At 42.4% G+C, this 27,789-nt stretch overlaps 1 protein-coding gene across 1 annotated transcript in view; it reads right to left on the bottom strand.

The window, feature by feature from the left end:
* vps50 (VPS50 EARP/GARPII complex subunit) overlaps positions 1-27,789 on the bottom strand; it is a 138,783-nt gene that overhangs the window by 30,023 nt on the left and 80,971 nt on the right. The window contains exons 18-22 of the mRNA XM_033637672.2: positions 26,812-26,997; positions 24,755-24,873; positions 22,709-22,815; positions 20,629-20,750; positions 14,796-14,876 (exon numbers count right to left, since the gene is read on the bottom strand). Of these exons, the coding sequence (XP_033493563.1) occupies positions 14,796-14,876; positions 20,629-20,750; positions 22,709-22,815; positions 24,755-24,873; positions 26,812-26,997 (615 nt within the window). The remainder of the gene's footprint in view (positions 1-14,795; positions 14,877-20,628; positions 20,751-22,708; positions 22,816-24,754; positions 24,874-26,811; positions 26,998-27,789) is intronic.

The following is a 27,789-nucleotide window of genomic DNA, read 5'->3' as shown; positions in this document are numbered from 1 at the left end:
ACGAGAGTCAGCCTTCAATGTCCACGTTCGTATCCTTGAAAAAAATGTCGGGTGTAAACGGGCTCTGGCTCGTAATTACAGTTAAAGGGAGAGGCCGGGCCGAGCTGGGACAGAACATGCACGGGCTCGGGCTGGATTTTTTGGGCCCGATCTATGCTCTATTCTGAAATAATGTTGCCATGGCACCTTGTGAAAGAAGGAAAGGGCCTATAAACACCCGTAGCCCCAAGGCATGAAGTAATATTAAGGCATCTACGGGAACAACACTGGTTATAATGTGCTACGTGTATTGATATAATGCATTACTTTATGCTGCATTCTTAAGATTTACTTTCTACATTACTGTAACATTTTGCCTGCTGTGCTAGCCATTAGCCCTCTGCTAGTCCTTAGACCTTTACTAGCATGGTCAAACAGCAGCTAACAAACCTCACATGCATAGGACTAGCTCAAGACTTTGTAAAATTACAAGCAAGTTCACAGTAAACCATTTTTTTCAGACCTTATCTACAGCCAACAGCCTCCACTTCATCATACCTTGAGTACTTCATCTGAAAAATAATCAGAGTTCACAGATGACATTTGAATAAAAGCTGCACTTCTGCCCATTGTATCAGAGAAAAGAAAATATCTGCATGGGCGTCTGAATGCTCTGTATAATCTGAATTGAAGAATCAAAATGGGGGCCAAAAAGTAGGACTGGGAGGAGAGAAAAATTATTTTCTTTGTGAGCGCACCGGGTTTTAATTATCTGTCTGACGCTGGTGCTCAGACAGAAGTGGTCCTTGAGTTAATGAACCATTTGAAGACCTTTCTGCTAAACGATGAGTAAAAAAGCAGCTAATATTTCCCTGTGACAGACAGATAATTCCTGTCTTTTGTTATTTTTTTTAAACAGAGCCTGTGCCCCCGCATAACACTTAACAAAAGCAATGCCCTGAGCATACTAAAGTAATTCAAACCTTTGACTCATGAGATGTTAATAGAAATCTGTCACAGATATAACTAAAGGCCACTTTAATCACTGAAGTTGCACTTCAGTGTACCAAGCTTAAGGAGAAGACATCTGCTCTGAGCAAAGTCTCTTTTGATACTGCACGTGACATATGAACTCACTAATGATCATACACTGAATCTGAATGCTGGAGCGCTGACAACATTATGCTGTGAGGAGATTTTGGCTCTCATCAAAGATATCTAGTTTGACTCACCCACTTGTTAATGGTGTAAATGACAGCAGAAGTTATATTATTAAGACAGAAATGCTACAATTAGGATTTGCACCATGTTTCAAATGTTGAAAAAAAAAAAATACTAAGGCAACTATTATTACCAGAAGAGAGGCAAATTAACTGAAGAATCACTTTAACAGCTCCAATTTGTTCTAGTGTTATTACTTTCAAGGGCTTCTGCTCAAATAATGTTTGAGCATACTTAGGGCTGCACAATTCATAAAAAACATGAAAGTTGCAATATGGCCAATTGCAGTACCAAAATCACAGGAGCTGCAAAGTTTGATGAAGGTCAAATATGTCATATACCATTATAATGAAGCATTGTGGTGCTACAGAGATGTTCAGGCCTAGAAATGATATTCCAGATGTAAGGAAACACGCTTTGTCTGCCCAGACCCCTGAAGAAATCACATCATAATTATTTTTTGTGAAAATAAAATGCAAAAATGACCATTTACACTATCGCAATCACAATATCTGCCGAAAAAATCATTATATGTTTTGTTCTGCATATCGTGCTGCCCTAATAATACTTTTGATTAGGGATGCAAGATAATATCAGCTCGTCATTGGCAGATAAAAGCTTTAAAGCCTTTGGAAACACAGCTTGAAATAGTAAAAATGCATATATTATATCAAAGTTGAGTGTCTCATTAATCATCCACAAAAGTCTGAGTGAAAATAACCATTAATAACTATTAGAAAACCTGGTTTAAAAACAGCTCATTTTGCTGTTTAGACCACTTGCCAGGACAGAGTGGGCGTGGCAGACAACGCTCTGATTGACAGCTCCCTGGCTCAGCAATGGCTGCCACAAATTTAATCCAGCCGTACATGTTTGAGCCCTCTGATGATTCAAAGGACGAAGCAGAAGCTAAAAATGATTCCTTTCAGGTGGTCACTGAATGGTAAGTTTCAAAATGTTATGTGATTCATATTAATGTTACTTCGTAGAATAGTTAGCATAACTTTTACATGCAACGTTACGGCCAGGTTCCACCGGCTGCAAACGTATAGCGTAGCGTCGCGGCGTATGCATTTGGGCTCCACTGACTGCGTACGGAAGCGACATGTAGAGAAGCCTGCGGGGTTGTTTACCATTTGCTGAGCCCAGAGGCTGCATGTAGGCTGCATGAAATGTTAAAGCATTTTCCACCTAAGTTATTACATATATTTGAGTTATCTACAAGTTTACTGTACTGTTTGTCGTCCACTCGCTTTCAAATGTCCGCCACAGACACAGTGTCACGGATAAACAATAGAAGAGCTGCGTAAAATAGAGTTGTTGCGCCGCTCTCGTTGCCGGTGGAGCCGCTGTAATTGATTAACAGGGGGGCGAGCTGCTACGGGACTCGCGCTGCAGACGTGCCCGGTTGAGCCCGGCCGTTAGCTGAGATGAATGACAACGGGAGGCTAGCGCTTTGCCTTTCTTCATTGAGATACATTTTCACTGAAAACACAAATCTGCTCCGTTTTTCGGATAATAGCCTTTTTCATTCAAACACATCCAGTCTTAATAGATTAAATATGTCTTTACTCTGACACACACACCGACCGTCAAAGCGGAAGAGACCGGTGCCGGCCGGCCGTCTCTCTGGCGTTGTGTAGAAGTATTGGCCCGCCTCGAATAATGTTCCCCTCCGGCTAAAATTGTGTTGTTTCCCGCAGCATCGCCTCTGCGATTGGGGATATGTTTATGCGTAGCAAAGCTAACTGCTTGGGGTCAGGGGTGAGGAAGGGTGCACATTACGTCCCCTCCCCACGAGCCGACACGGGCACCGGGCCCGGGGGGCAAGCCCAGCCACTCACAAGCCGCCTCTTCCTGCAGCTCCATGAGCTGCAAAGGCTCGGATTGTCCGGGCTCTGGAGCCAGTCAACCTGATTCCAATGCTGCTGGGAGCCCGCCGGAGGCAGAGCCTTCGCTGGGTCGCAGCCGAGCGGTTCAGCCAGTTTACGACTAGAAAGAGGAGTTGGCTCAGACTCAAAGAGGCAGATTTAGCTGGAGCAGAAAGGTTTTGTTGCGCTGCTACTGGGGGGCGGGATGAGACAACTGACTGATGATTTATGATTGGTTTGGAATTTATTGCATAATAAATCTCAGAGATAACCATGGCCAAATCAAACCCAATTTCAAGAATGTACAAAAACTTAAAAGACAGATATTTCGAATTTGGATGGAAACAGATTTCTAATTGTTTTACATGTTTAATATTATATACATAAGACCCTAAATTACATAGTTAGAAGGCTATTGTAGATTTGGGTTTCCAGAGGCTTTAAAAATTGAGGTAGTTCTCTTATCTTAGCCTCTGAATTTGTACATTTTGAAAAGCAATGTATTTCATGTTTGCATCTGCTGGTGGGCCATCAGCATAGGAGAACTGTATACATGTTTGCGTCTGCAATTGGCCAAAATGGGTTGGAAAATACTGGAATATCTCATATTGGCAAAAATATCAAGTATCCTGACTTTTGATACAATCAGTACACTTGTAAACTTGGGCCTACAATGTTCTGGCAGGAGGCCACCATTGTAAACTAAATCCCTCCGCCTGATAATGAAATAGGTTTATTTATGGCCTCTGTCTTCTGTGTGGTCTCTGTTTAATTTCTGACCAAAAACATCTTCCTTCCGTCTGCATCCACTGAAGCATCAGTGAAGTTTAAACTCTTGCAGTCTTTGTTCCCTGCAGTCTCTTAGTCATGCTGTAGTGTCTTTGCCCCTAACCGTCAGCCACAGGTAACACTTCATCAATGATCAACAATTACTGTCAATGGTGCTGAACAGAAGAGTGAGGCAGGATGTGGAAGCACCTTTAAGCAATGAATGAATAAAAAAAATCCCCCTCTCAACCCAGACCCAAGCTCTGGTAGAGGTAGAGCTTGGGTCCTCTACCAGAGGCCTGGGAGTTTGAGGGTTCTGTAGTATCTTAGCTGTTCCTAGGACTGCACTCTTCTGGACAAAGACCTCAGATGTTGTACCTGAAATCTGCTGGAGCCACTCTCCCAGTTTGGGGATCACAGCCCCGAGTACTCCGATTACCACTGGCACCACTGTCGCCTTCACGTGTTCCTTCTCCCTGATGTTGCTCTCACTCGGGATTGCTACATCTATCACCACTGCCTTCTTCTGCTGTTTGTCGATCAACATGTTATCCGGTTGGGTAGCCATCACCAGTTTGTCAGTCTGGGCCTGGAAGTCCCACAGCAACTTAGCTCAGTCATTCTCAACTACTTTCGGTGTCCTCCATTGTGACCTTGGGACTTCCAGGACATACTCAGTGCAGATGTTCCTGTACTATGCCAGCCACTTGGTTATGGCGTTCCATGTACGCTGTTCCTGCCTGCATCTTACACCCTGCTATTATGTGCTGAAGTGTCTCAGGAGCATCTTTGCACAGCCTGCACCCGGGGTCCTCTCTGGTGTGACAGACCCCTGCTTCTATTGATTTACCTATACTTCAGGTGTTGGCAGGATACATATGCCTACACATATGCCAAAGGACCAAAGCAAACTGGAATATCAGCTCTTCTAGAGACATTCACTACAACTGCATTTATTCAAAGCCAAAACCATAATTTGATTAGGAATTTTGGCGAGCAGCACCAACCCAATGCCTTCGGGAGGAATTTCTTTACTTGAGTCTGTCAGCTTTGCTAACAACCAGTAGTTGAGAAAGAACAGCTTGCCTAGCAGTGCAAACATCAACTTCAGCGTCCTTAAGGGCCTCTGTAAAGTGTGGACAGGCAAAAGGGAAAAAAAGTTTTGTTTGTCTGTGAGGTATTGACGCCAAGATAGTTTCCTCACATGGACCAACAGCACTGTTAAGAATGAAGACATCAAGCATCAAAGCCAGGGAGCTTACCCACCCCTGTGTAATGATTAGAAATTAAGCCCTGGAATTCCCAATGAAAAGAAAACATAAAAAAATGAACGTCCAGGGAGGGATTTGAAAACAGATAAGAGCAAAGCTTTGAATAAAAACAGGGATACAGCACTCGCTTGATGTCTATCTATTTCTGCTGTTTTATCATCCAACAGATCAAAGACGAGAGGCTGAGATATTTAGCCAGCAGAAGATGATTCCTAATGAGGACAGAAAGTTAAAACAGAAGTACGTGTGTGTGAATATGTATGTACTTTAATTGTGTGTTGTAGGACTCAAGTGTAATAAGATTGTCCTACGCTTCATGGTATTCATATGGGACATGAAATCTCTTTCCCACAATGCCTTAGGGAGAAAGTGGCACTAAAGCTCTGAATCAATCAGAATGAAGAGTGCAGGATTTCAGGTCTACAGGAGAAGAAAACAAACAAACCTCTGTAGCATATTTTGAAATGAATACAGGCTATACTTTCCAACTTAACAAACTTTGTTGAACAAAAAACCACCTAAAAGTTCAGTTTTAGCATTTCCCATACAAAGATACTGCAAGTGCAACGGGGAACCAAACTATAGCGCTTTGTCATTACACTAAAGTAGCCAGAGTCTGCAGTGTGGGGCCATGGGTTTATCTTGGCTCTGACAGACTCTCTGTTTTTCCAAAGCGCTGAGTCAGGCCCACCTCTGCTGGAGCATCTATTTTCTTATTGGGTTTTCCCTGCACGTCCACCGGGTGATTTGTTGTGAGCAGCTCAATTTTGAGCAACAGCCTGAGGTACTTTTGAGGTGCGTTTGGGAGGCCCTATCAGTCAGCAGCAGTCAACACCTGAGGAGAGACGGGAGCTCCCCTCTCAGTATCAAGTCTGCTGGATCCATCATTTGAACTGTGTGAAGTAAGTTATATACACCTGAGAGGGGCGGATTAGAAATGGTCCTTAAGGTACACAGCTGGCCTGAGAAAAGATATGCCGATACAATGAAATACTTTAAGGCCCTGAAAATATATTTTCTCAATAAGTTTCACAGCGTTTAAGCAATCCTGTCCTATACTGTAGGAACACATATCAGGCTATTCAAATCAGTGTCTTAAACCTCACATTCAAGCATCAGTATACATCTGGAGCTGAAATAAATTTGCTGATCAATACAGTGAAAGCCTTAGGTGGAGCCTGAAGCAAATCTGACTCCTGCACCTTTCAAGGGAGCTCTGACCCTAAGAATTGTGGCCTTTCGAAAACTAGCGTTTGCATGTAAAACCTTAAAAAGCAATACAATTTCCAAATGTTAATAAAAACAAACACCCTTGATCTGAAAGGTTTGTTAAACTCTTCGAACTTGATAATTCTCTAATCACCCTTGTTATGAAGGTGGAGGAGTTGAAAAGTGATCTCATGATTGACTGCTTACTACTCTCCGATCCATTCCACAGAGATTTATGGGCAACTCGAGTGGACTGCCTGCCAGGCAATTACTGTCAAGTGAATCCTATTGCACCTCTTTGTCACTCTAATACTAGAATTTTGGTTCTCATTAGATGAATGTCAAATGGAATTAGGGCTTTCATTCATTTTGCGTGATACCACCCGGCATCTCTAAGCCTGTCTCTGGCAACTCCTTTCCCCCGTAACTGCTGGTCTGCTCACCTGCGCTGAGATGACAACAGCCATGATACAATAAGAAATTAACTCACTTAAAATACTCGACTTGAAGGGACACTTCACCCTAAAATCAGAAATTACATAATTTTCCTCTCGCCTGTGGTGTTATTTATCAATTAAGATTGTACTGGTGTGAGCTGGTGAGTGTAGAGATGTCTGTACAGATGCCTGTATCTCCATGCAGAAGGATGCAGCATCTACTGCTAGCTCACCTAGCAACACTAAGCTAGCTAACGTTACAGCTCAGCTGTGAAAGACACCATTAATGTTTACATCTTATGCTGTCATGAGCACAAGCCTCTCGTTCATGAGTAGATGCACTCTTCCTTCTGTGTGGTGGTACAGTTGGCAGGTCTGGTTAGGTACAAAGAAAAATAGTTCCTCTATGAAACTCCAAATTATCTTGAGTAACTGGGTCATGATTTTAGGACAGTGACATCACTGTTGAGTTTTCCAATTTTATTCGTTTGGCCTTTAGAGCATCACAAACCAAGTTCCATCTAGTTCCGTTACTAGGGCCGTATCCAACTCACAATTTTGTCAGTCGAATCAAATTTGGCTGGTCAAAACAAATTATAATATTTAGCAATTTAGCAGCAGCAGATTAAACTGCTTTTTCAACGGTGTTCTGCCGGACATTCAGGGTGACAGTGATTTCACATAAATCATTTCACATAATGTAGTTAAAAAGCCATGTTAGGGGGTAGCACAGTGGCGTAGTGGTTAGCACTGTCGCCCCTCAGCAAGAGGGTTCCTGGTTCAATCCCAGGAGGGAGCCCTTCTGTGCAGAGTTTATATGATCTCCCCATATCAGTGTGGATTTTCTCCGGGTACTCCGGTTTCCTCCCACAGTCCAAAGATATGCAGGTTGGGGATAGGTTAATTGGTCTCTCTAAATTGTCCATAGGTGTGAATTTGAGTGTCTGTCTCTATGTGTTGACCCTGCGATATACTGGCGACCTGTCCAGAATGTACCCTGCATCTCGCCTAATGTCAGCTGGGATAGGCTCCAGCCAAGTTAGCCCTCTGAGCGAATGTGTGCTACGTCGGATGGAAATGTGAAACATTTTTTGCCGACAAACAAAAAAACAAAAGCCAGAGACTACATCGTATTAAGCTGCTGTGAGCTGTAAAACCCCCACTTTTATACAGAAAGCAGGAGAAAATTTTTAGAGCCTGACTGGGCAAACCCGGCCTTTCTTCCTCTGGGCAGCTGCCTCCATCTCACTCATACCCAGAGACTGTGGGCCCAGACCAGAATGGGCCTGGGTCCACAGCTGCCTGTACCTGTCAACATCTTCACCAAGTGGAAGGCAGCCCTGTCTCTGCGGCTACTTCAAGGGACCAAAATGTTCTCAAAAGTACACTACACACTGACTGAACCCAAACTGCCAAAAAAAGAGTGCTTGACTTGAAGAATCTTACTGAGATGATTTAAATCCTTAACTTTTTTCTATTATATACAAGAGAAGGCAGGCATCTCTATGGCCTGTAAGAGGTAAGACAAAAAATGTATTCTTTGGATTTTGGAGTGAACTTTCCCTTTCAGAACATGAATGTACCAAAACGAAGTGTATCAAGAATGCAGAATACTAATGGAAGGATTTGTATTTAAGTGCATATTTCTGCTTATCACCATGTCTGTCACACTGGGAGAGGTGAGACAGGAAGCTGAGCTACTGTATCCAGGGGGATTGACTGTCTCCTCATCACAGCTGAGGAGCATGACCTACAGCTGGGCCTATCAATAAAGTGTGTTTGTGCGTTCCACTGAAACCACAACGAAATGTCAATACTTGTGATATCCTGACAACGACAGTATAAATAGTTTCACCATGGAGCTTAATTATGATCTATAATCCCTGTCAAATGGCAATCCCCTCTGGAGTCTTGCACCATTCACACAGAGAGACAACAGGCCACGGCAAAGAGGACAGTCTGGACAGTGATGTGCCCTCTTGAGACGCGGAACTAATGGCTGGGTTCAGTGTGCAGTGTGTGCGTGTGTGTGTGACATTAGCCAGTGCCTCTCATGAGAGGCAGCGTGCCTGTATGCATTTGCCGTGCCAAGCCAGTGTAGCGAACCACAACCACAACACATGCTAAGGGATTATCACTCTGCTGCTAACAGGAAAAGAGCGTAATAAGTGTGACGGAGCACGAGGGCTCGATGTAGTGACCTACAGTCGGACAACAGACCTGTTGAGGCGTTAATCTGTCCGTCAAAGTTCCCATTATCTCTGAATATATGTGGTGTCTTGTCTGTCTGTGTGTGTGTTTTGTGTGCATCACTGCAAGAGCCCTCAGTGCCAGATGACTGCTGCCAACACAGAAATTACCCGTTGTCTAATTCCTGTTTCAGTGCCAGGCATGAAAAAGCCTGAAGAGTCCCACTCTCCGCTATGCAGAGTACCCAGAAGCGGATGTGTGCACACCGCGAACACACATCAAATCAACTCATCAAACATTGTGGGTTGACTTCAGCAATAGTATACTCAAATTAAACAGACAAAAAAAACACAATTTCCAACTTTTGATCTTATCTTCACGCCCGGACTGATGGTGAACATGAAATAAATACACATGCTAACAGGCCATTGTGGATTCAATCAAAAGAACCAATAAACTAGGAGGAACAATGCAAGCAGTTGTTTGTGCTGAGAGTTGAGAGGCATGTAATCACTGGCACACATCTGCTGACGAGGAGGCGACAGGACAAACAGCTGAAAGTGAAAGGAGGAAAATCAAGAAATGAGAGAGAGGGAAAAAGTGAGAAAATGGAGCAACTGATTAAAACTGTAAATACTGGTGGTTTGAGTATTGAGAGCAGTGAAAGTACAATGAACCTGAGGTGGCCTTCATTGCAAATGCTAGCCTGCGTCAGCTCTCTTCACAATGTTGCCTTCAGCAACGGCTCTTAACAGCTGCCACAGCTGAACTTCCTGGCAGCGGCAATATGGCCGCAGATGGGGTTCATGGCACCATTCTGATACGTCACTGTCATCTAACCTGCCCCCAGCATATTACCAAAGGAGTTGAATTTTTTCTTCCAGCAAAGATTAACCATTATTTTATGCGACAGCTGATTCCTTTCAAGTAAAACAATTCAGTTCGGAGCTTCAAGTTCAAGTAAAGATGACACATTCCAACTGGAGACTGGTGCGGATGACAGTGCGAATGATTGAACATTACGTAACAGGTGTTTGGTGGAACACGAATGTGTGAAAAAGGCAATTACGTCTCTGCACATCTTAGAAGTTCCTCCATAACCTCACAACCTTTTGAACACTCTCAATGAAATATTCAAAGTCAAAAGGGAGCAAACTCAAAATGAAAACCGTCAAACCCAGAGAAGCGTCGGGGTTTTGCAGAGGTAATCAAGAACAGCGGAGGCAGAGCGAAAGAGAGCATAAACGAGGGGATGATCTTTTACTTTTCCCCATGGAGCTCCCAATTTAAGCTGAAGCCACTTCGTACCTGAGACGAGATGAGATGGAATCTCGCTGTCGTCCATATGGGACTCGGAGTCATTATCAGCACATTGGTTTTGGAATCAAACAGTTGCGACGGCAAACCAGGGGAACAAAATCACAAGGGTTTCGGATGCTCGATTGAAATGCAGTGTGCAATTAACTTTATAATCTGTTTACAAATGAGGTCTACCCTGCTGCAGTCTCTGGAGTGTGTGAGTGTGTGTATTTGTATGCAGGGGGGAGTGCATCTGTGTACTCTACATGAATACATTCTCACTTTGGAGTGAAATCACCTATATTAAAAAAAGAGGGGATTTATAATCCATATGGAAACTGGATGTAAATTGTTATAAATGACAGTATACATCAGCTGTGGAAATGAGAACGCTTTTCGAAGTGTGTGTCTGTGAGATTTATTTGAGCGGATCATGATGTGAAAGACAGATGAGCAGAGAAGGAGCAAGACAGAGATGAAAAAAGAGGAAAAAATAGGGAGTGCTGTGTAAGTTTGGAAAATAGGGCATTTTTCCAACATTGAATGATTTATCGAGATGAGCTAAAATAGTTTTGCATATGAGAAAGGACAGACTAAAAGCATTTGCCAAAACATTAGAGAGTGGATGGATGTAATTGCAAAGCCCGAGTCAGTGTCCTGCCTCTGAAGTGGTTTTAAATAGAACTAATATCACACAGCCTGTGATGGCCACAAAGTGATATGATTATGCTCATCTGAAATGCGCGTGTGCATGCAGGCGTTAAAGGTTTAACCTCGTTTTGTCTCTTGAGAGAGCTCACTTAAAAGCCCAAATGTCTCTGTTCTCTTTCTGCACCCAGTCTGTCCATTTGTCCGTCTGTGCTCATTTGATCAGCTCAGGGCATAAACATGCTCTCCACAGCTGAGCACCGCACTTGTCTGACATTTGGAAATGGCTCACGATTTAGCCAGAAAATAACTGGGGTTTAAATAGTCGCTGTAATGCCCCCCGAGGGAAGAAAACATGTTGCTGTGGTATGTATACTGCTCGCTGCAATTTAAAGTTCTGTTACCTCATCATTCTTTTCTAACTTTTATTTCTGTTCTTCCCTCTGTCGTCCTGCTTTACTTTGCTTTAGTCCCCCCTCCCCCCGTCCTCAGTCTAACCCTGAATTTCTAAGCTATAAACATCACAGCAAAGTAGCCAGCATTGCAATCACAGCGAAATGCCATTATTTTGCACTGTCAAATAAATACTTTGTTTCAATAAAAAAAAAAGGCGCTTTGGATGCTGTGTGCTTTCTACTGTGGAAAACTGCTGATTATATCTGCATGCAAAAGTGATGCTGGTTGGAAAACAATTCACTCTGTTCACCTCACTTCACATTCTGATGGGATATACATTAAAGATGAGATCGGTGATGATGGTTGCCATGGCAGCTTCTTATTAGATTGCTATTGGTGTTGACAGACACCTGACGACTAATAACATTCCAAATCAGTGACGGAGTTGCTGCCAGCTGTTTTCTCTGTGTTTCAATAATGTTTCAGAATCAAAAAGAACACTAAATGGCACATTTAAAGTATTGCCCTGCAGAATTTGAGCGAGTGTCTACAGGTATGTGACACTTAAATTAAATACTTTTTAAGACCTTTTAAAAACACATTTTTACCAAAATTTGAGACGGATTTCTTGACCAATCATCTTTGTTTTTTGTATGTGTCAAGGTCCTAATGTCCTGAGCACTTTGACACATCAAGGTTGGAAGAGGATAGGATTAGGGTAAAGAGGTCATGGTTAGGGCCATCCATCCATCCATCCATCCATCCATCCATTTTCACCCGCTTATCCGGAGCCAGGTTGGGGGGGCAGCAGGTCAAGCAAAGCACCCCAGACATCCTTCTCCTCAGCAACGCTTTCCAGCTCATCCTGGGGGACCCCAAGGTGTTCCCAAGCCAGACGAGATATGTAATCCCTCCAGTGTGTTCTGGGTCTGCCCCGGGGCCTCCTACCAGTGGGACGTGCCTGAAACACCTCCAGCGGGAGGCGCCCAGGAGGCATCCTAGGCAGATGCCCGAACCACCTCAACTGACACCTTTCAATGCGAAGGAGCAGCGGCTCTACTCCGAGCTCCCTCCGCTAGTGCCAATTCAGATATTCTCTGACATTTCAGTGGTAAATTGACGAGGAAAAAGTCACAAATGTACTGCCGGTAAGTCAGGTGACGTGGTAAATAGAGCGACACAATCTCTGAAGGAAGCAAGACATGGTGGGTGAATGGGTTAGGCACAGGAATTGAATGCACATTGTGCACATAAACTTTAGCAGAATAGCTGAATAGACCGGTTTGCATGAAACGTGCAATATGTAATTTTCTGCCGCTAGGGGTCTCAAACCAAAATAATAACAAAAGACGGAGTTTGATGATGTCACGAAGTAGCGTGGGATCATGGGAGTTGTAGTTATATAACAGATACAGATCTGACGTTCCTCACTCCGTGAAACCGAAACCGACTGTGGCAGTTTTTTTGGCAGAGCGAGCTTCAGCAGCAGAGAAATGCTCATGGACGAGGTATATTACTGAAGTTATATTCACGTTATGCAAATAGGGTCCGTCGGCTGGTGTAGCAGCCCAAGCCGATCTGGTACCTACACCGGATCGTCAAACTCTGTTCTAACTATCAATAGTAACGTTTCTTGCCGGCCGCTGGCCGGAGCGCTGGTGCCCCGGCGGGCAGCAGTGCTTGCAGTACACTGATGGAAATGATTAATATTTCGATAACATCTGCCAGATGTTTGCTTACCTGTCTAGTAGAACACACGCGAGGTCGGCGTCAAATTGTAGTCCTAGATTTTCACGAAACTCTCTCCATCTCGGAAAGGCCACACCAATATTTATCCTGGATTTAGCTCTTTTCTTATCCCAAATTCTTCTGGGATCGCTTGGTTGACCCGTATGTTTCCGTTTTACCGGCTTGTTTACCGGGACAGCTTCATTGTCAGGAGGTGCAGCAACCGTCAATGCATAATCATGATCCATGACGAGATAGCTTAGCCTAGCAACAGTAACGTTCATTCTCTGACGTCTCATCCGGTCTGCTTCTTCTTTTTCTCCTTCATTTAATGGCTATGGTAACTGGAGTTACGTCGCCATTGACATGCGACCTAATGACACGCTCCGTAACTTTTATTAATATTTCATATTTATCTGGGTTTGAAAATTTTTTGGAAACATTACATTTCTTAACAAAATATATAATATTGGTTTACTCGTTTTTAGACATTTTTATGTGGAAAAACTACATATTATACCTTTAACGTCATATTTTGATGCTGCCAGCTAGGATGCCCAGGAATACACACCTGGGTGCAAATAGCATCTGCTTAAAAGGTTTGTGGCAATTAAGACCTCAGAAATTCATATGTAAGACTATTTAATGGCTTTAGGGCCTAATATTTACAGAATTTATGACATTTTAAGGACATGCAGACACCCTAAGAAAGCCCCACAGGGTTTTAGAAAATGAAAAACAGGATGTACTATGGGAAAAGAATATTTCTTCTTCATTTTCAGAACAGATTGTGAGTCACATATTGTGACATATGATAAAAAAAAAATCCAATTACAATATGCATAAGCAATTATGGCCTCTTTATTTTCTGACACAGCAACTCTGAGCTAAATTAAAAGCTGAGTTAATGTCTGGTTTCCAGAGCCTCTGAACTTGGCACCTCTGAATAGTAATGTACATAACCAACATGTGTAAATAACCAATTACATTTGTAAATACATAAAAACGAGTATCCAGATTTGAAATCATGGCAGGATGACGAAAACATGAGTTCAGTGAGCCATTCACTCACACTTCTATCATAATTAGACTCAGGGGACGCATCTGGTTGTTTTTTCTCACTAAAAACAAAGAGAGACCACGCCAACACATCAACACAATGCTATTTTCCCCTGCAGGGGTGCAAAACTTCAATGGTATTGCATATTAGGGCCAAACTTAAGTCCAAGTGTGGCTTCTGTGAACACAGGCCAACACGCCTGTCTGATATGGAGACTAATAAAAGGCAGAAGTGAGAGATGGCACCCGCTTCATCGTGTATCAGAGGAGACAGACTGCAGAAGGACACACTATCAGACAGAAGTGTAGTGAGTGGACCGCACCAGACTAATTGTTACTATGTAGTTTTACAGAGGGGAGCAGTGATTGAAAACCCTAATGGAATAACACACGCATTCACCCTGGTGTGTCCACTTACACAGAGGGGTGTGCGTACGTGTGAGTGACCACTGGCCAGATAATGATGACCCATAATGCATTTTGTGGCGATACGGGCTGTGGGATCAGACGTGTGCTCAGGGTGGATAGAGTGGATGGGCAAAAAAATGCAGGTGGAGGCATAAAGAGGAGAGAGGCACATAAGGAAAAGGGAGAGGAGAGCATGTTTGTGTCACAAAATGAGACAGGCGATGAGGTAACGAGGGATGGTAAGAGAGAGAGAGAATCAGTACAAGAGAAAGTGAGACAGGGAGCAGAGGAAGGGAGAGTTACAGTCTCACCATGTCAATGAGGCTCTCCTGGATCCGGTTCAGTGTGGTTCTCAGTCTGCTGCTGATAAGGCCCAGACCCGATGACTCATACTGTAGAATACACACACACATATACACACACAGTTAGTGTCGGCACCGTGCAAAAAACACGCTCCTTTATAAGAACACACACTTCAGCAGAGTGTGAAAGCACGCACACACATACACACTGCAACATCTGCTTTCATCTCACGTAGTCAGAGACGAGAGAATTTTTACTTTCTGCTTCTAGTCGAGTCCTATCCGAAGGAGGGAGGAGTAACGGGGAGGAACAGACATCAAACTCAGACAATCACACCAGCTACAGTGGATGACAGACGAGAGGTAAAAGAGGAGCGTGGCGAGGGAGATAGCACAGCAAACACAACATCTAAAAGCCTCTGAAATCCATTTCAGATGTTTTCGATGTCACTTGAGTAAGCAAATCACGCACACCTTAAGGGCTTCAAATCAACCACACCACAAGTGTTGACTAGTGTTTTGCACTCACAAGGCAGGGAAAAACCTTGTGTATGAGTCATAATGCTTCCAGAGATCTACTCTTACCAAGCAAGCAGGGCCCAACACCCTGGCAGTGCCTGCATCCCTACTGCCATGAGCTGGCAAAGACGGGCTTGGGACGGGCTTTGGGCAATGAATGGACAGCAGAGAGGAAAAAGCAAAATCTCAAATTACAAAAATATAAAACACAAAGCAAAAAACAATTAGTAATGAAAGTAATATCCAGTCGCTGTTGAACCTTGTTACCAGGATACATAGTGGCTGTCTACTTTGTGTTCCCACATTATCTTGCACTTGTCCTTGAACTGAAACATGCTTCCAGTTCAACATCGTCCTTTTTACATCTCTCAGATGTGATACAAAGCGTGGTGATGTTTGAAAACGTCCTTCAGAGGTTCAGTTTCTGTATCACCACTAGTGCTACACAGCCTGTGAAAACAGTTCTATAATGTCTTCTATCCCCGGAGGAAGCTTTCCAAGGTTTGAAAGAAGAAAAAAAAAAAATGTCATCAGAGATAACCTTGATGATGTCATCAGTGGGCTTAAAGGAATACTTCATCTTCGAAATCATCATTTGTATATGAATTACTCACCCAGTGTTATGCTGAGTTTGTGAAGAAAACACTGTTTTTCTTTCATGCCTACAATGAACGAAGAATCCAAACTCAAAGAAAATTCTTGCTGTGTCTCAAATCGCGTACTTCTGTACTCTTAATATTTTGAGTGCATGAGTGCCTTCACACTGGGAAGTATGGAAAAATGCAGTGCACTATGAGTATCCGGATGGTGCACTCAAAACGGTCAAGAAGTTAAGTGTGGAACTATGGACACTTCTCGCCCTCAATGATCACCATCTTGGCTACGTAGAGGAAGGGGAGGGACCACTTTTCAAACTGGAAATGGCTGAGGACTGTGCGACCATTACAGTCGCTGCATTGTACAAATACATGTGTTTTCTGCACTCAGCACCACTATACTGTTGCCGGGTATAAACCAGCAGTATGTTAATTGGGTTAATTTAGCCATCTGTAATGATTTGGTACAAGCAAACGATAACGCAAATGCTAATGCTAGTTTGCCAACTAGCTAATTTGCGGTCGGTTTGGTTTGAAACAACATTACCCTGTTGAAATTCATGCACTACCCCAATAAGTACATAATGCACGTAGTATACTACATGGAAGTGTACTAACGGAAGTATGTGATTTCAGACACAGCACTGGTCTCATTTCTCCGGTATGCTCAGTACCTCTAAAAAGACAGCCCTTTCCAATGGGGAACTGAACTGAAGGTCAAACTTTGCTCTCTTCAAAGCCAGACTCCATTGACAAAAACAGTAATTTAATGTCACTGAACAAAGGAGCTGCTGATGTACCACTGCCTCGATCAGTTAGCTAGTGTGTGTTACTTTGGTGTTCTAAAGGGTTCGTTCAGATTCAGCAAAATCACACAATAACACAGACACACACAAAACTGCCAATCAAGGCAGCAGTAGACCAGCAGCTCCCATGTTCAGCGAGGTAAAATTACTGTTTTTGTCAATGGAGTCTGGCTTTGAAGAGAGCAGTAACAAGTTTCACTTTCAGTTCGGTTCCCCATCAGAGGGGGTCTGCCCCTTGGTCCAACAGCCCATTGTTCCGACCATATCAAACCCACTGTTCCGAGGTCCCGTTGTTCCGAAATCATCATGATTAGGCTTATAAAGGCTTATAATAAAAACTTCTGAGGTTTTAAAGACGGTGGCACTTAGAAAGCAAGGAGGACCTAATGAAAGCTGTGGTGGACTTGCTTTATGAGACTTAAAGTCAAGAAGTCAGGACATCTCGACCTCTGCTGCTTCAATTTTGACCTCCTTTTTTCAATCTCCCTTTTTTAAAGTCCAATTTTAGGGGAAGTGTAACACTAAGAGCACTATTTTAATGACACAGCCCTCATCCCAAAGGAGTTAAATGGCCTTGCATTTGAAGGGGAAATTGCAACTCCAACTATAAGCTAACCTGGCCGCCAGTGAAATACCAGTATCTTAAATTATATTATCAGCCAGGGTCACAATTATCTGAAGGAAGACAGGAAGCAATTGAGAGAGTTGGTTGGCATTTTATTTGGCTCTGCGTCACAGGAGACTCTGATGGTGTAAACATTTCGGCTCGCACATGTGCATGCAAGATGAATATCAGGCATTGTGAGGAACTGTCTGTGGGAGTCAGGAGTCCCGAATGATAAAGAACCATTTCTTGCATTATTGCTCATTTTTCAGAGATGCAATCTATTCACGTGTCAGATACTTTCCTGTTCTGATCTCTCTCTTTCTGCAGCTCTGACTCAACACATCTCTCCCACTTCGCTGTTTCAATATCCAGCCTCTCTTTTTTCTTTCTGCCATCATATTGCAAAACAGATCTGCACAGTACATCGTCTTCTTTCTTTATCTTTCCTCCATCTTTCAATTCACATTATGTCATATTCTCTTTCTCTTACTGTGTCTTTTTTCTGTCTCTTCATGGAGTAGACACCCAGGAGAAACATCCAAGTTATTCCAATGGGGCAAACTTTTTATATTTTTTTTGGAAAGATTATCACTTTTTAAAATACCTAATTGTAACTCTGCCTCTCTTGTGCATCTTTAGCATGTGTGTGACAAGAGTCAATAGCGCAGCTTGACTTGACAGGACCAATACACACAGATAATGGGGTATTTACCCTTTTAAATATTAATGTCACCCATTACTCTTCAACTGGAGAAGTTAAGCAGTTCCATCTTGATTCCAGTGGTGTAAAGAGAGCATAGCCTAGGTCAGAATACCAGCATATGTGCATAGCAATTTCCACAAGCTTTTTAAAGATTCATAGGGGCATTAGCATTTTGCTGTAGGTGCCTCTTTGAGTAAGACTATTAATGAAACAGGCCAGTTCACGATATTACATTTAATGAGGAGTAGACCCACACAGGAAAAAGAAAGTGAGAGTTTGAGAGAGATGCAGACAGAGAGATAATAAATGGCCTGGGAACAGTGAGAGGGAAAAAGCAGAAGGGATAAAAGACGTGATGCTATGTGAAAGGAGCAGAAGGGTGGGAAGGAGCATATGACATATAGTATATGTGTAAAGAGGAGAAGAGAGTAGACAGTGATAAGGAGAAAGAGCGATATGAGTAAAGGCATTAAACACACTCACACTCTGTCCATTAACTCATAGTGGTCAGATTAAGACGCATGAGAAAAGCGACCTCTTGACAAGTTGTCAAATCAGCGTGTCCCCTTCCCTCATCTCCCCGTGACAAACACACACACATAGACATCAATAATGTGCAGCAGAGCGGCCCCCACGGAGCGTTCATCCACTTTATCCCCCCACCTCAATGGGAAAGTCATTCTGTTTCTATCATTACCACTTCCCCGAGGGTGATACTGACACAAACGCTGTTTTCTTTCTTTGTGTAGCACAGTATAAACGACATGATAGTCTTAAGATGGAGCAGGGGAAACTGGGCTCCCACACCGCAACCTAACATTCAACTTAAATTTATGCTGAGAGAGACAGCAATGAAAAAAGACGAGGCAGCATTTTTTTCTCCCCTCATTTCAATGTATATCATCTAATAAATGCGAAAGTATCTAAAATCTATCTTTAGAAATGAATGCAGGCAACTCTCTTAAAGTTCCATACCCCTGATACAGCAGAAGTTATATGTAACTGCAGGCATTTCAATGGAAAAAAAAAAATTACAAAACTCCTGATTACTTGTGGGAGCTTACATTTCTTAATTATTAGTAGCACTGTAATGGATGGTACACATAAAAAAACTGTCCCCAAGAGCATTTTATGCCTTTATCAAAAAAAGTTGACAGTAGAAAGACTACAGCAAATGAGGGGAGAGAGATGGGCACGTCATACTGGACAATGAACAGTGATATTGCTGATGATTGTTGAAACCTTGAACCTCTGGGCCACTAGAGCACCGTCTTGACACTTGTAGACTCGTCAGAATACACCACTGTCTCATTTCTCAGCATCAGCGTGTGTCAACTTTCAGTGAAGTTACAATTTCATCACATTTGTGCCACAATAATTTGTCAAAACCCAACTGCCAGAATAAATGCTGGCACTGTATGTTTCCGCGAACCATGTTTCATGTGTTAAGTTTATATGTTTCATATGTAGTGGATATGTTGAAACTTTATGTTTCTTTGCATTTTAATTTTCAATTTTAGGTAACACTTTACTTGAAGGTATCTACATAAGGGTGACATGACACTGTCATGAACTTGTCATGAACATTATGTACATGTCATAAACGTTTATGACTGCTGTCATTAAGAGTCATTCGGTTTTTGTAATGACAAGTTGACATTGTTTGGATTGTCTTGATTATGACAACTTGACATTAATTTAAGCGACATTACCAGAAGTTGTCTGTGTCATGACAACTTGACATTAACAAGAAATGCACCTCTCATAATAAGGACATCCCAAACAAATTTAATGTCAACTTGTCATGACAAAGACAACTTCTGGTAATGTCACTTTGATTAATGTCAAGTTGTCATAATCAAGACAACCCAAACAATGTCAACTTGTCATTACAAACACCGAATGACACTTGATGACAGCAGTCATAAATGTTTATGACATGTACATAATGTACATAAGTAAAGTGTTACCCAATTTTATGTTGTGACAATGCTGTGGTTAACGTGTGGTAGGTCTAAGAACAAAAACCACCTGTTCAGGGTTACGGAAAAATCATGTTTTGGCCTGTTTCGTCACAACAAACATTGCTGGAAATGTCAGATGTATTAAAAACCCCCGGTTTTATCATTTGTTGGTCTCGAGCATGGCACGGTGATGCAGTGGTTAGCATTGTCGCCTCACAGCAAGAGTGTTCAAACCCAGGGCGGGAGAGCTGGGTGGAGTTTGCATGTTGCTGTGCAGAGTTTGCATGTTCTCCCCGTGTCAGCATGGGTTTTCTCCAGGTACTCCAGCTTCCTCCCACAGTCCAAAGACATGCAGGTTAATTGGTGACTCTAAATTGTCCGTAGGTGTGAATGTGAGTGTGAATGGTTGTCTGTCTCTATGTGTCAGCCCTGTGATAGTCTGGTGACCTGTCCAGGGTGTACACGCCTCTCGCCCAATGTCAGCTGGGATAGGCTCCAGCCCCCAGCGACCCCAACAGGCTAAGCGGTTACGGAAATGACATCATATCACATATGTATGTTGACAGTGGAGACAGTTACATTGCTCTTCAACATAAATATACAGTGTTTAATCAAACAGTAGCATAGTGATTAAAAAAATACTGTACCATGTCATTGCGTCCAAAGAATGTGTATACAGCATACAGGTAGTAGTCAAAGAGCTGTGACACACAGTGGATGACATCAAAGGCGATGGGCTTCAGAATGTTCATCATCTGCATATACTTCCCTGTGCAGAGATAGAGACAGAAAATAAGTAGTTACAAGAAGTGTGTTGGACAAGCTTTATGTACTGCTGGTTGCATTTCTAGGTGTACAGCTCTGGACACACATACTGGGTTTTATTTAAAGTTTTTTTTTACCCTGTATCAGCTGACAACAAATGAAATGCCTTTGTTCTTAAATACATCTTACAGGGGATTAAAAGAGTTAAATTACGAGAAGTTAATCAAAGTGGAACCACATCCTTTGGGGAAGAACTTGAGCAGGGACACGCTGCATTTGCATACACTCAAGGGCAAGGATTCAATTTAGCAGGGAGGTAATAAAAGCAACAAGTACAGAGGTACAGGGGTGTAACAAGGTTACCATTGACTCAGAACTGATGAATGGAGGGAAAAGAAAGAAGAAATAAACTCAATCTAGCTGGCTGTGCCACTGAGGCAGCGCTATTTCTCTCACACTCTCATTTTTCACGCCCCTTCTCTTGAGTTGTGCACCGAGAACTCGGGGAGCAATCTAACTCCGTCAAAGAGCTGCACAGACTGAATTAGAAGTGATTGCATGGGATCAAATTTTGGTTCAGCTCAGTTTGCCACTTGCTCTAAATCAATATCACCAATTTTGTGTAGAAAAGACAAAGGAAATCAATTATTGTATTTTGTACTGCATGTGCAGCAAACGCTGAAGTGTAAAAAGAAGATGGGCACTCTAAATGAAAACACATGGCGGGACCAGATTTTTTTTTTTTTTTTTTTTTTTTAATGTTCACTGCTGGAAAGATAATCTTTTCTATGCAGAAAGAAGACAAAATACTTTTGAAATTGGTGCTACATAAACAGAGAAAACAAAGGAAAAGGGCTGTGTAATTTACTATTGCTCAAGAAGTGGAAAACCTACAACTACCAGAATGGACCAATTAACACTCCTACTGGTGGTTGACGTAATGCGAGCTTGGCCATTTTAACACAGTAAACAACATGGCAGCTGGCTGGTAACAAATAATCTCCACTTATAGTCAAACATTAAGCTAAAATATGTTTCTAAAAACCTTTTAGGCAAAGTTTTAAACAGTATAGCACACACTTCTTGTTCAAAAATTCTCATATTACAGCTAAACAGTGCACTAAAATATGTTTCTGAAGACAGTCACAGAATCTTGGTTTATATTTGATCACTACTGTCTAGTTTTACAGTTTGATCTGAGTTTAGTCTGAGTTTGAAAGTAAGAGAAAGAGAGAGGGGGGAGTGTCGCTCCCTCAATTCGCTTCCACACTCTTTGTGTCAGTGGTGGCATACAAAAATGCTCAAGTATAAGCTGTAGTTAAGGCAACAGTCCTAGCTTTAAGCTTTAAGTCAATAGCTAAAGTCTACTGGATGACACATTTGAGCAGAGATATGAGCACTGAGATATGGATGCTGATAAAACTGAAAGAAAGTTTATCGCACTTCTTTTCCATATACTAGCCACACTGTTATGAGACAAAGCTAGTTAACAATCTGCAAAGTATCCTTTTAAGAATAATGTCAGGTCTGTATCAAGCTGAGTTATCAAATTAATTCATATAGCAGAAGATTTATTCACGCCATATGAACCACACAGAAGAGATAACTGCCAAGTCTAATTCCTTTCCACACATGATGAAAATCACTTCAAGAGGGTCACATCTGAGAAGGGCACGATTTGCCAAGGAGAGGCCAAGATGTCTTTAAATCCACGTCACAAAGATGTATGAACACCTCTTTGGAAACGGAAGGTCAGAGCTCAGGCTGAAGAGTAACGATTGTTAGCGCAGCTACGTCACACAGGTGGCGGCAGAGACCTGAGCGTACCGACTGCAAAGAGCTGCTGGCTTTAATAGTGACTAAATAGAAACCTCAGCAGGCTGGAGAGGATGACCACTGCAGCTGGGAAGCTCTCACGGAGAGTTAGAGTGTGTGCTGTGTGTATGCGTGTGAGGGACTCACCGACAAGCCGGATGACGTTGAGGGTGGTGTTGGTGAGGATCGGTGCATTGGTCTTGTTAAGGTTGTAGTCGGACTTTTTCTTGCTTCTTATGGTCTCCCGGGACACGCTGAAGCATGAAGGACGTGAGGGGGTGAGACAGAAAGTAGGGCAGAGTCATGAGAAGAGGTGAGACTCAGTAATATATCTTAACATCACTAATCCTTAGCAACGATCGGCCAGGTTCAAAAACCTTAACGGGGGTCAGAGTCTTGTAATTGATAAATCAGAACCCATTACACAATGCAGGGGACAGAGGAGGACCCCGGTGGTAAAGTCTCTGAACTGGTGATCTTGGAGTACCAGACCCCTGACACTGACTATTGAGCCATATTAACCAGCAATCATTACATGGGCCGTCTAATTTCTGGATGTGACCATGCGACCCGTTCAGTAATTAACAATTAGTGATTCCTGCTTATAAGAATGGGAAATTAGAATTTTAGCGACTATAGGCTAATGTCAGGTTAATACACATAGGGAGTAGGAAATTGAAGGCGTGAGATTTAAAGCAAAAAGTACCAGGCGATGTCACATCTGTGAAATAACGAGACTCAACGCTGAGCATGAACATCACGATACCATGAATAAGTCATTGTATATTACATGACAGGAAATGATTATTAGAACAATGCTTCTGTAATAAGGAGCTACTGAATAATTAATAGTATTGTATGTCTTGTTTCCCGTGCAAATCCGGTGTGAAACTTGATGTCAGCTCTCAGATATGCACAAACGCACATAATCCTGGGTTCTTAATCATTCAGTCCACCACATACACATGACGAAAACATTATAAACTGAACGAGGAGGGTAAAAAAAAAAAAACTCTGTCATGCTCAAACAAAAGCAATAAAGTCATAAATAATTCCAGTTATAACATGCTACAGTGGTAATTGCTTGCATTAATCATACAGTATGACTTCAACACTGGGTGATAATGACATGAGAAAAATACAAAACTTTCCTAAATTGCATTCAGATTTTCTCTTTCAAATGAAAATGAATCATTTTACACAAGGTGCAGAGGAGCATGATTGCCTCTGCTTTTGTTAAGTGGTGACTGATCTTTCAATAGTCACCAATCAAGATGGAGGAGGTGGGAAGAAAGAGAATTTTTCATGTGTAGACAAAAAAGCTTTATACGAGCTTTCTGCCTACTTAGCAGGGTTAGGCAGAGGGGAGCAAAATTATCATTGCTAAATGCATAGAATGTGTGTGTAGAACTTCCTTGATGAAAGACATGTAATTTTGTTTTGTGTCTGTGATTAACATGAGTTACTTATTTTTCCGTGCTCATGTTCATTTACTTTAAAATAGCACAGGGAAGAAGGGATGGACACCAGGATATACCGCGTACCGTTTCAGTGTTTCCCACAGAATTAGCTCATGATGAGGAGGTGTCAGCTTTCTTATTTTTGTGTGTGTCCTTTTGTGATCTGTGTCCCCTGGAGGTTTTTGTGGTCCCGTGAACACATTGCAAGTGGAACCTTATTTTTTCCCCCTTCAGCAGGAGTTTGTTGAGTTTGAGCCGCATGGTGGAGAATTGTTTAGTCGGTCAGTTTGTGGTCAGATCAGTCGGAGCTGGTCAGATCAGACTGGTGGATTAGATTAGAGGAGCAGGTGCTGCAGAGGTGAGCGACAGCAACCTTTCTGTTGCTGCCATTACACAGGTTAGATGCAACGCTGGACTGTGGGTAGCGCAGTTTCCGAGGGAACATGGATTAACGATGGATAACACTAAAATGAGAGCACTGTTGTTCTAAGAAACGGAGCATACTGTTTCTATATATGAATTAATGAACTGTTAAATTTCACTGTAACTGCACTTGGCATTCTGCTGCTCGGTCTAAGCCCAAAGTCAGTCTTTACTCTGAGAGTGTGATGCCCTTAATAACGCTGTATTTATTGCAACAGCATTACGAATGTCATTGCGGGCCGTCACAAATAGATAAACGTGGAAAACGCTACACACGCTGTTGTGTAAAACAGTTTGACTGGGAACTGACCTCTTGAGGGGGACATCGCCCGTCTGCTCATCAACGTAGTCCTGCTTTAGCTCCTCGGGGACATCACTGTCACTGTCGTAATCTTGATACACACTCTTCTCCAGCTCATCTGACTCGTACTTGAATTGGGGAAGATCAGATGGAAGTCAATGGAAAACAGTCAAAAAAGAAATGCAGTCAAACTGAAGTGAGCACAAGGGTAGAAAACAACGCTGTTATAACATGCTGTGAAACTTTGCTGACACATCACCAGCTGTGGAAGTGTGAAGTGTGAAGAAAAAATGATGCCATGGGGAAATTATGTCATCAGATAAAAACTGGCTACTGAAGAAGAAACCGCTGTAAAACCAAATTGTGTGAAAAGGCTGTGATTAAATGATCTAAAATTAATTATTAAAGAGAAAGTACAACCTCCCAGTCGTTTTGTCCTAATGGGTACAAAACTATGAAAAGACTGGCTTGAGGAGAAAAAGCAGAAAATTAATTCACCTCCCAGAGGAGAGTCTGGCTAAAGCTTCCCTGAAATAAGACAATATTTTCTTTGTCCTTAACGGCAAGCTCAGGCAACACAACAGCCATATAGAAAGGATTACAAGCTTAAAAGTGAGCCGAGCTAGGGCTCCTGTAAGCCTGACATGTTAGACAGTGCAATATTGCTTTTGATGTTGAGCCTGGAAGGATAATACATCAATATATAAAAAAGTGCGTGGCGTGTCAGGTTGGCGGGGCACCTGTGTAATTTCTTGAAGTAAGGTTTCATTCAACAAATAATGCTGCATTCACATTGATTCAGGCAGATGGTGGACAGTTGCTGGTATTCTCTGCCGGCTTCACCCAAGTTTACCGCCATGCGTTCATCCTCTAAAATGATATCTGGTCCGATGTCCACCGTCTGACTCAGTCCAAGCGAATGCTGCATAAGCCTTGAAGGTACAACTAATTTATTTTGGACTTTATACTAGTCATAGGAGGAGCAGGTAGCTAATCTGTCCAGCTAGCAGCAACACAGGACCATGAAGACAGGCAGTGTTTGTGCTGAGGCTGCCCATCAGTGTCTACTGAAGCAATTTCTACGCTTCACTGGAAATCTGCAGGTACCAAAGAGGCACTGCTGGTGTGTGTGATAACAGACAAGAAACTCCCCTCAACAAACACGAGGGCCCTGGCATAAGTGTTTATTGATTTCGTTGCGTCTGTTGGGCTGTTGTTTAACATACTGATACATGCATTGCCTACTATGTTTCCAGATTAAGATTCACTAGGCAAAGCGGAAGTGCTTGCTTTGAGCTGCTGGACAAGACAAGAGGGTCCTGCTACGTCCAAAGCTCGACTCTTCTTCTTGGTTTGAAGATGCAGTTTGCACAAAGCACACTGATGGATGCACAGTGACACAGACTCTCAAAGAAAGCAAAGAATTCTCGTCTCTGTCAACTGCGTTTGGCACTTAAGTGGCCTAGTAGTTTAACTTTGCTTTAAATATTGTCCTGCCTATTTATATTTAACAAAAGAAAGAAAGAAAAAGAATAAAATGTTTTCTAAGAAATAAAAAGATGTCCAGTATTGGAGGGCTGGAGTTTTGCATAGGAAGTTGTTGAATCCAGTTGGATGAGGACCCACACATTTACAGGAAAACAACTACATGACAAATACATAGAGCTCCACTCTCAATCTATTATTTGCCCAGCTGCTCGATCTACCCATGGATTTCATTTGCTTTTTATATCACAAGTCAGACAATGTGCCAGAGTGTTACAATAATCACGGCACGTTCTACACTGCTGGCCCTGCACCGCTGATAAAAGTTTGTTATGGCTCTGGTGATGACAGCTTGAGAGCTGCTGTAAACAACTTAATGACCCACAGTGATTATGTCCCAATTAATCAGCTTGGTGATGCACCTCAATAGGTAACCTTGTTAATTATACATACTCATGTAAGTGGGTGTATCTCACTGGAGGTAATGAGATTGAATCATAAGACATGATGTCACACGGTCCACATGTGGAAAGACAGTATAACATGGCTACCACTGTGTTTCATTGACAGTCGCCACTTACCCCATTAGATGCCAGCACATCCTCTGTCTCCTCCTCTTTGTGCTCAGCGTGCATCTCAAAGGGGTTTCCTTCCTGAAGGTACTGTTGGAACAGAGACAGCTCCTCCTGAGCCGGGCTGGTCGAAGAGGCTGCCTGTCTGCTTGGGGAAACGGACGGAGAACGACACTGACCCATGAACTTAAACTCCTGGATTGGAGGAGATGAGACAGAGACAGAAAAGAGATGGATGTAAGTTTGTAAGTTAGCAAATGGGGCACAAAGGAAAAGAAACGGAGGTCTAGAAACTGGAGCTTTTCAGAATTTGCTCTGTGTTATTATCTTACAAAAAGCCTACAGTATAAAATGTTGCTGATCATTAATGGCTGCGTTTGCAAATCAGCAATCGTGATAAGGCTGAAAACAGTGGTAGAAAACAGAAAATAAACCATTGACATAACAGGTCATGTCAGGTGCCAGGTGCATGTTCTCATGGAAATATCTTGGCCCAAAGGCAACAACGCAAGCAAACTGCCTGCTTGCTCGGCAACCTGCTTCTTCATGCATTATTTTGTTCCCTTCAAGTCATTGACCTTCAACAATGGGCTCTCCTTAGGCTGTAGATGGTATTAGAGGACAAGCCTTCCTGTATTATTTATTAATCGGGAAATGCTCCTAGTGCTCCTGAAATCATTTTAAAAGGATCATAGTTGTGGAGTCAAAAATGATCTGTCGGGTGTGAAAGAACTTCAGTGATAAAAACAGTAACAATTCAGAACATAATCAACCAAATGTGACAAACATTAAAAAGATAAGAATCTAAGTGCAATGATAATTTGTTCTGTCAACAGAAAATCAGGAGAAAATATAAAATAAATTTAAGAGAATGTTGCTGCAAGAGGCTCAAAGCACACTGCCTGTTTACAATAATGTAAACATATGCAGTTCTGATGGTGGTGGTTTTATTGTGAAGTCTGTTTGTTATAAAATGTGCCCAAGCAA

Source organism: Epinephelus lanceolatus, chromosome 16 (genome assembly GCF_041903045.1).
Source record: "Epinephelus lanceolatus isolate andai-2023 chromosome 16, ASM4190304v1, whole genome shotgun sequence".
Lineage (NCBI taxonomy): Eukaryota > Metazoa > Chordata > Actinopteri > Perciformes > Serranidae > Epinephelus > Epinephelus lanceolatus.
Note: the sequence above shows the minus strand (reverse complement) of the source record. Positions and strands in the feature narration are given on the sequence as shown.